At 37.8% G+C, this 9,865-nt stretch overlaps 1 protein-coding gene across 1 annotated transcript in view; it reads right to left on the minus strand.

Annotated features, from left to right (window-relative positions):
* Positions 1-78: 78 nt before the first annotated feature.
* Positions 79-9,865, minus strand: part of LOC111320826 (zygotic DNA replication licensing factor mcm6-B) — a 15,934-nt gene continuing 6,147 nt past the window's right edge. Inside the window, exons 11-22 of the mRNA XM_088740076.1 lie at positions 9,370-9,511; positions 8,953-9,060; positions 8,630-8,710; positions 8,331-8,405; positions 6,300-6,380; positions 5,379-5,426; positions 4,477-4,540; positions 3,850-3,944; positions 3,464-3,572; positions 2,716-2,904; positions 1,517-1,650; positions 79-524 (exon numbers count right to left, since the gene is read on the minus strand). Coding sequence (XP_088596202.1) covers positions 408-524; positions 1,517-1,650; positions 2,716-2,904; positions 3,464-3,572; positions 3,850-3,944; positions 4,477-4,540; positions 5,379-5,426; positions 6,300-6,380; positions 8,331-8,405; positions 8,630-8,710; positions 8,953-9,060; positions 9,370-9,511 — 1,243 coding nt within the window. The 3' untranslated portion in view covers positions 79-407. The remainder of the gene's footprint in view (positions 525-1,516; positions 1,651-2,715; positions 2,905-3,463; positions 3,573-3,849; positions 3,945-4,476; positions 4,541-5,378; positions 5,427-6,299; positions 6,381-8,330; positions 8,406-8,629; positions 8,711-8,952; positions 9,061-9,369; positions 9,512-9,865) is intronic.

Here is a 9,865-nt window from a genome sequence, read left to right on the forward strand (position 1 = left end):
AATCTTAAACCTTGACCCTTTATTTTCATTCAATACTGGAGGGCGAAATCAAACTTTAGAATGGAAAACACCCAAACATACAGAAATAGTGCTTTAATGTTTGCTCAGGTATACAAATCAATGCGATGCACAAAATCTTTTTAAAAGACAGCAAGGGAGTTTAATAGAAAAATATACAAATGGATCAAATGACATTCTCTTGCACACTGCATTATGCTTTCTTTCAGACAAATACTTGCTACTACCCCATATGAAAAAAACTTTCTAATGCTTAACTGTGTACTCACAATACAGGCTTTTAACATGAGCCACACCAACAATAAGGGAAAAGAAGCAAATTATATCAACCAATAAGAAACGCAGTTTATATATACAGTACTAATGGAAAATAATTTAACTATGAAGTTTTACAGGTCATCAACAACAACATTTGGATGGACGACAAGAAATGGATCATCTTCTTCAGATGGCGCATAGTCTTCTTGAGATGTTCCCCACTCTTTTAGTGCTAAAATAACATTGTCCTGAAAGGAAGAAGTTAACTTTGTATAAATCAATGCGTCCTTCTAACATCAATTCTTGACTTGTTGAAAGCATGTAGATGATGTGCCAGGGTTCAAGATTGAAATCGGCAGAAAATTGTATGGTTAATTTTTTTTCCTTATGCCTTTATACACTAAACTTATGATTTTGTTTTAAGCAGAGCAAAGGCTTAATAACTTCTTTTTTCTTTTGCTGAGTGGCAAAGATTTAAGAATTGGACTTATTGATGACCAAATTGTTCCGATTATGATAAAAATCATCTCTTGGTACCCTTTTCTGTAAGCAGAAAATTCTAGCACTCCCTCTTCTGTCTCTGGTAACTATTTTTCTTTTTCAGTCCATTTCCTCTCGTTGGAAAATCTGTCACCCATTTGAATCATGCTTTTCTCTACCTAAATTACATCAAAGATTGAGGTAGAGTTCACATCAGGTTGCCTTACACAATTAAATGGAAAGACCCATTAGTTTCAATTTGCATTCAACTCTAAGAGTCAGTCCACACTAGAAAATGAACACATTTTCTGTCATCAACACTTCACAAGTGCACATGTTTTGCCATCAAAATTGGTCCAAGAAGATTCCAGTTTTGTCCACTTGTGCAGATAAGCCTTGAGGCATCAATTCACATGATCTTGCATCAGACATATCAACTGTTGTATAATGCCTATATTTGGGACATCACTGTGCTAACTATTTTTAAATTCTGCTGAGTCACAAGTAAAAAAATTTCAAAAAGATGATAATCATTTATAGAAATCTCTAGAAATTTTTTGAGAATGAAAAAGCCTCGATCTGTAAGAGCTTCCATTTTCTTAAACTAGGATGTTCTTTCAACACTTCAATGTACACAGTTTGAATGTTCTGAATGACACCAGAGCAATTAATGAAACATTAGTGACTACAGTATATATATATTTTTTCTCAAATTCATTAAAAAAAAAAAGATTATCATTTGAAGGCAATTTCTACTCACAGATGAGATCAGCCTGTCCAGAACCTTATCAAGAATGACTTTCTTTTCAGCCAACTCCTCTTCAGTGTCAATGTCTTTCTCAATTGTGTTGAGATACCAGTTAACAACATCACTTCGTCTGATCCCAGTTTCCTCTGTTTAGGGAGGAAGAATTTTGATGATATTTTCCACATTTCTTACAATAGAAGTCAGGCACACATCAGCTAATACAAAGATGGATATTTCAAAGCCAATTTGGATTTGGAAGATGTTAATATCAACAGCATGTTAATTTGCTGTTTCTTTTTTTTCTTTTTTTTTTTTTTTCTGCCAAAACTGATTTTGTGGATTAAGGACAAATCTAAAAATTTCATAAATATGAAGACCAGCCAAATTTTTGTGCTGCTTGAAAGTATATAGCCTGTGAGGTGGCCCTCAACATTAGCTCTGTGGTACTAATCTTAATTCAACCACAAGAGAGTTTTGAGGCCTCAAGTAGGAGCTAGTGAGAGGTCACTAGGAAGGGTTCTGGAATGAACAATGAGGCATTGCCTACCAACTGCTGGCTTGTTTTGGTCTAATGTCAGTATAGAAGTTCTCCATACTAATCTCTAGACACTCACTACAGACCTGACTGAGAGAATTTTGTACTAACGATCAACAGCTCATTTATTTTATTTAATCACTTTCACCAGAGTGTGGTGAGGGTCGCACAACGGAGCGAGGCTCCAAATTAAGTGCCCCAATATCCCACCCATCCCACCCCAGGGGAGGACATCTATCACACAGTAATCTCGTGTGTGGGAAATTAATGTCTCCTACCCCAACCCTGCAGGAGAGGGGACCTCCATTTATTCGTCCCTATCCAAGAAGACTAGAATGTCTAACCATTTCTTGATGTTATAGAAAGGTAGCAAATCCTTCTCAATTATTTTAAGACCCGAGTGTTGGTTCGGCCGAGGCTCGAACCCTTGACCTCCCGCACAACAGTCCAGCACTCTATCCATTGAGCTAACTGGGAGGCGGTTTGCTCAATGGATAGAGCGCACAAGCTCTTTGAGTTTGTGATCATTTTCTCTACTCTCATGATGTTAATGTTTGGGGTCAGGGGTGATACTGTTGGGAAAAATTACATGTTTAGCACTCCTTGCTAGATCTGCTTGGGGGCCTAAAAAAAAACACTACTGTGCTGTGCAGAAGATAAGAAGCTTAAGACTCACCTTCACCCGCTCGCTCCTCTTCTGCCCTTAAATACCCTGCAACACTCCTTGCCATTGATCTGTAATCCTCAAATGACAAGCGCAGTTTGCTTTTAGGCTTCTGGTCACTCTCTGCCTTGTCAGCATCTTCTGCATGGCCATTTACCATTCTACTTGGATGGGCATCACTCTCTCCATCTACATCCATATCTACAAGAAATAATGAGAATTAAGGTTTTAAAACATTAGCTTTTTCAGGACAAACGGAACACATTTGTAAAGGCTGGGAGAAATGCATGAGTTCCACCCTCCCCATCCCAGAGTGGTATTATATAATGACTTTATTACACAATTACTGGTAGAACCAGTAGTTCTCATTGTGGTCCATGCAAACAACTGAAACAAATAATTCAAATTGAACATAACATTATTAAGAATCCCAACTGGCTGAAGGCAAACCAGGTGGCTATTTACAAGCATGGCCGAAGATTTGAGCTCAGAGCTACCATGAAACAAAATTAGTGGTCAGCGTGGGACTCGAACTTGGGAGCGGCGGATTGCGAGTCTAACACGCTGACCACTCAGCCGCACTGCCTCCTTGAACTCCTGGTGCTCTTGAGCTCTACCCCTTTATCACTCCCTTGCCGCACTGCCTCCTTGAACTCCTGATGCTCTTGAGCTCTACCCCTTTACCACTCCCTTAAGGGAAAGGGTGGAAGGTGGAACCCTTCATCAATTTTTAGAAGTTTTTGCTCCAATACACATTCACCTTCTTGTTGATCTTCCTCATCTTCATCAAACTGAACATCAGGAGTCTCCACCCTGATTATGGACTTGTTCAACAGACGGAATGCTTCCTTAACATGCTTGGGTTGAACCTGCAGTAAAAAATGGGAGTTTACAATCAACATGTTGTAACACGTGTTTATATGAAGAGCAGAAATACATTAAAAGTCCACTTATATTTTGTTTTGTTTTTTTATGAAAAGCAGAAAGACATTAATTTAATTGACAAGAGATAAGATTATAAGATCGTTACAATTTGAATTGTTCTCTCAGAAAATTGAAACAAATATCATTCATGTTATAAATGAGTTTGTACTGGTTTAAATTAGTTCATGGTTTAAGTTGTTTCATGTTTTCAATTTCGTTCACCTCATCCTGGCAGTAAAGCCTGGCCATGGCTTCAGAGAGACGAATCATACTCTCCAACTGTCGTACTGTGATGCGCCAAGCTGACCTTGCGAAGCCTATATACATTGAAAATAGAAAAAGAATTGTTAAAAAAAGGATCTGTACTCAAGCCTCTTATAACTCAGTAGAGCTTGACTCCCAGTGTTCATAGACTACTTTCATAAATGGCTGCCGGATTAATATTCTTTTGTTTAAATTTAAATTAGCCCTTCTGGCCTCGCTTGAGATAATGCATTCTTTTGAATTTTGTACTGGAGAACGAGGCCAGAAGGGCTAATTTAAATTTAAACAAAAGAATATTAATCCGGCCGCCATTTATGAAAGTGGTCTATAGCATGACCCAGACTGGCTCACTAACTGGTAATTCATTTGCTTGATTTACTGGTAGATTACTTTATTGAGTTCAGCTTGTAAGATGGCTTGCATTTAACACTGAGTTAGCATTACCAGATGCAATATCTTGACATCAGTAACAAACATTTTACTTAAATGCATGTGAAAACCACAGACAACGCAACATCAAGATCCACCAAGCACATTTATAAGTAGCAAAAGTAGAAAAGTCAATAAGTAATCATCCACTCTTACTTGTGTCTCGTTCTCGTAGGTGCTTATATTGTTCAACGATAAAATCCTGTGCATCTTTGCTGATCTAGAGGGAAACAATCTGCATCAGTAAATATCTCCACAAAGTAAAAAAATAATCGATATCTTCATTAGCTGAAGGTGATAATCAATAAAATTATTAATTTTTTATTTCTTGTCATGTTGCTGATAGTAATGTTAAACCCTTAAGGCTAACAATGGCTATTCAAAGTCTTTTTTCCATCACATGAATTAAGTCATCATAATATTATTCACGGTAACATAATAACGTTGTTTTTGGTTAAACCCTTGGGATATTCATTCATTAATGACCATGAACTAATTATACTTCCTGTTGTAAAGTTAAGCATAGCATGACAAAGTGTGACAAACAATTCTAAAGTAAGCTTTGATTACATAATTACAACCGGAAATATGATTTATGTGTAACCCTTTGTTAGAATATTCGTGAAAATATTCCTACTACGTGTCGCATAGAATATGGAAACTTGTACGTGTTTTCCATCTAAAAACACGTAGGAACACTTGTTCCGCAGGATCCACGAAAGTGTCCTAGCTCCCATATCTGTGAAATTGCGGATACGTGGTAATTAAGTTGTTTATTCCAAGGGAAACTCATATTATCTTCTGTATTTTGTATCACGTATGATTTAGCTACCATTATGTATATAAGAACCTTGATTCCAGCAATAAAGGAGATTCAGTTGATTGTAAAGCAGTTGAGTGTTCTGCACCCCGTGTGCGAGCTCGCATTAAACCCAACGTTTGCCTAAGCATCGAAACAGCTCCACGCTAACCGACCCTCGGCCGAAATTATACTACATTCCCATGGAGGAACTTGAAATGAATCAATTAAAAAACACAACTCAAATGCTCAGACTTACAGTGGGTTTAAACTGCCTAGCAAATGTAATGTATCTCTGTACTTCATCCTGAGGAGAAACAAACATTATTTCTTCATTAATTAAAATGGAAGTCACTCAAGAGTCTGCACGTATACGCTGTAGTTCAATTTTACACTTGGTTCAAATTTTATTTTCCTTTGTTCTTGGTCATGTTAATGTATTAATTTGGATTTATCAACAAAGTTGAAATGGTAAATTAGCCACCATTATGATTACAAAAGCTGACGTTTCGAGCGTTAGCCCTTCGTCGGAGCGAAACTTTTAACATGTTAATGTATGATAATGATATGTATGTTGCACAATCCTCGCAGCAGAGAGCGCTATCTATGCAATAGCGAAAACCGACCTGAAAAAATTCAGGCCTGTATGGGATTCGAACCACTGACCTCTGCGATACTAGTGCAGCGCTCTACCAATTGAGCTAATAAGCCAACTAGGAGCAGGCCGTTAAGTTGATTCGTAATAAACCCGTGATGATAAATCAGATACAATGAATATATGAACTTCGTATGATAATGAGTTTGAAACAAAGGAAAATAAAGTTTGAACCAAGGATAAAATTGAACTACAACATATATATTACCTAATATGCTGAAGCGTTAAAGGTCTAAAGTTGACAGAAGTGAGTTAATGTAACACTACTGGATAAAACTGTTCCCTCCTGTTCCTTTTGAAAAAATGTGTTTGTGATGTTGCATGAGCCTCTAAAATCAAAGGCCGGCTTATTTCTAACAGAAGTGTTGGTCAACAGTGCAGCAAATCAAGTAACACTGCCCAGGTTTTTTTTTTCCTGATGACAAGGGTTTTTTTTTTTAACAATTTCCGATGATTATATGCACTTTGTATTTAAAGGATTCCTCAAAATCATACCCCTAACAGACAAAAAAAAAAAACACCTACCACACTGTAAGTCCTCTCCACAGCTTGCCCAAGCCTGCTGTGAAGATCAACAATTCTTCGAGCAATGGCATAGTCTGTTACCTGCAAACACAAAAAGGTCGTAATCAAAGTTTTTTTATTAAATTTTTTTTTCATGTGTTTTCTTCAAGCATTCCACTTGCAGATAAATTTGTTGGGAAACCTTGACTGCCTCTCCTGCCCCTCTCAGTGCTGATCTTCAGGATGGCATAGCAATGCCCATATTCATTCTATTTTATTCTATTTTGATTTTATTTATCTATTTATTTATTTTTATTCTAATAGTACATAACATATATTTTTTACAATTTTAAATTGAGTTTAGGAGCGTGCTGTTGTTACAGAAGTCACTCCCTCAATTTTAACACCTAACTTTTATGTTCATTTTACACACTCATCCCCACCCTTGCATACGCTTTGTTCCTTTTTTTTTTTTACCCACTGATCACGAGATTGCTCATCAGTGGAGTGGGAACCCATTTTCATGGGATCCCATACATCAACACCAAGGGAAGCCACACAGGTTGCTAGTGAAACTACTGATTAATATATTTAATACTATACAAATAAACAACATTGGAAGTGGGAGAGAGGCAAATTAAAGAACATCATAGACATTATTCTTGGGAAGTGTCCCAAGTGATTATGTCTGGGTGTGTAATTCTAAGTATTTTGGTGATTAAAGTCAGAAAATTGTCCTAATTCTTTTGTTTTCCTCATTTGTGATACAGTCTAGGGCAAAGTAAAGGCAAAGTAAAGAGAAGTTATAAATTAAAGTTTTTGATGATTCAACTCTTAAAAAAATTAATAAATTGTGACCTCTCACGGGAAAACGTTCCGAACGGTTAGCCGTTTTTAAACGGATAGCCGTTCACCAGCCGTTCAACTGGATTGGCATGCAGTTTGAACGACTCAAGCTATCCTTTCTTGAATATTCATCATCCGTTCGAACCGTTCGAGCTATCCGTTTAAGAAACTTAATCATCCGTTCGAACATCTCTAGCTATCCGTTCTTGAATATTCATAATCCGTTCGAACGCCTCCAGCTATCCGTTCTTGAATATTCATCGTCCGTTCGAACTATCCATTTGAGAAAATTCATCAGCCGTTCACTTCGCACTTTGGCAACGGTGGTAGAAACATTTTCGGTGTGATCGCAATTCATATCTTCTCTCGTTGAATTCTCCATTCTGTGATTGTGTGAAATGGCGGTAATTGACACAAGTTGTTAGCAATTACCAAGGCAACTCATTTTTGATGGAGTGACAGGGAAGCTGGGATTATGGAAATTTAAAACCGAATTGAAGTTGAGAACTATGCTTTTCGCGTGCAAGTTCCTTGGTTGTACCTTATCTTAATCAGTCGAATTCAATGATAAAAATAGTAATTATAATCCATTTGAATGCGCCGAAAGCGAAGTTGAGATATTCAAACGATTGAGTTTCGACTCGTTTCAAGTTATCTTTTCACAGATTGCGTCAAATACCTCGTGTTACTTAACACCGCGTCACCCAATGCGTGACGCTTTCATGAAATAATCCTTCGCTTTGGCTCAAGACAAGAGCTTGGGACGCCTTTGTCAGCATTCGTTATGACGAAACCATCTGTTCAAATAATTTCTACAGGCCATCACTTGTTCGACTGCTTAGCCATTTATCCATTTGATCTCATCTGTGAGGCTTATCTCAGTGTTCGAAAAATTAGCCATTCATCCCTTCGATAATAATAATTATTTTCATTAGCCGTTCATCCATTCGACCTCATCCGTTCGAAAATTTTAATTAGCCGTTCACCCGTTCGACCTTGTCCGTTCGAATTTTTTCACTAGCAGTTTATCCGTTTGACCTCATCCGTTCGAAAATTTTAATTAGCCGTTCATCCGTTCATAGTATCCGTTTTGAACTGCTTTCCAAGCCGTTCGTCACCCGTTCGCTTGCCGTTCCATTCACTGTTCGAACAGCTACCGTTAGGAACATTTTCGTGTGAGAGGTCACAATTAAAGATGATCTTTACCTCATTGCAGTCATCAACAAGTATAAAGAACAGGTCAAATCTTGACATAATGGGTGCAGACATGTTCAGGTTGTGCTGCAAGTAATCATTTTTGCAAATTAATATCCTCTGAAGTCTACTTCATGATATTATCGATAAGAACCAGGGCTGAGAGCACTGTTTGATTGAGTACTGTTAAACTATAAATAATAATGGCCAATAGGAACAACATCTTAATGTTCGCCACAAATGACATTGACAATTCATTGACAATTGACATTGATAATTCTTACAAGAGACTCATAATCACTGTCTCCTACCTTGAGTGACTTTGTTCTGTCATATCGCCCACCAATGGGGTTGGCTGCTGCCAGAATAGAAGTTCTTGCATTTAATGAAGCCTACAAAGTAACATTTACCAAATATTCAGCTCTATTAGAGGAGCAAGTAGAAGGGGGAGAGAGGCACATCTACAAACCTCTCTGAGAAGGGGGGTCTCTGATTTTTTACTCATGCTCACAGATAAGATAAAGGTTCACCTTTACACCAGCTTTTGTTATTGAACATCTACAAACCTCTCTGAGAAGGGGGGGGGGGGGTCTCTGATTTTTGACTCATGCTCACAGATAAGATAAAGGTTTACCTTTACACCAGCTTTTGTAATTGAAATAGTTTGCTGTTCCATTGCTTCATGGATGGCCACTTGATCCTTAGGGTCCATCTTATCAAACTCATCGATGCAGCATACCCCCTATAAGGAAAAAATATATCTTAATCACAAGTCATTAAAAAAAAAAAATAACTGTTGTCCACAATGTCTAAAATTTTTGCAACTTAGCTGCAATTCAAGTTCCAAATAAAGCACACTGTTTTCAGAAAAGGTAAAGTGCTCACCTTTTAACATTTTCACTCTCGTGATCTGATTAGTAATTCTCCTTACTGTCTGCCATACAATTCTTATAATGCTAGTTTGGAGAATTTGGTATGAGATCAACTAATATTCTGCTAAAGGGTGAAGAGAATTCCCGGCAATTGAACCCCCTTGCCAAACAGTACTCACATTATCAGCCAACATCAAAGCACCAGCTTCAATGACGAATTCTGAGGACTCCTCATCCTTGACCACAGCTGCTGTGAGACCTGCAGCACTAGACGCCTTTCCAGAGGTATACACAGCTCTGACACTAAACTCCTCAATGTGCCTGTCATCAAGAAAAATATGAAAAAATGTTTGTCCAAAATGCTCATCATGAATAAAACATGGTTAGAATCATTATCCAAAATAGGGACAGTCATTCATTTGAGGGGGGGGGGGAAGGCTGGTGCAATATATTTTTTTACTATGTCCAGCTTTTCTATGCCCTTCCCCAATTTCTTGCAGAAAAAAACCTCTCACCCTCTCCTCCCTCTCCACTTTTTGGTTCCATAAAAAAGTGATGACCCTCCTCCTCCATTTGCACCAGCCCTCCCCTCCCTCTAATGAATGATAGGTCCCTTATCATAAATAGAGCAATTTTCAATTGAGGTGGGTCTGTGATTGGTTATGAAAATTCACG

This window comes from Stylophora pistillata, chromosome 12, assembly GCF_964205215.1.
Source record: "Stylophora pistillata chromosome 12, jaStyPist1.2, whole genome shotgun sequence".
In the NCBI taxonomy this organism is placed as follows: domain Eukaryota; kingdom Metazoa; phylum Cnidaria; class Anthozoa; order Scleractinia; family Pocilloporidae; genus Stylophora; species Stylophora pistillata.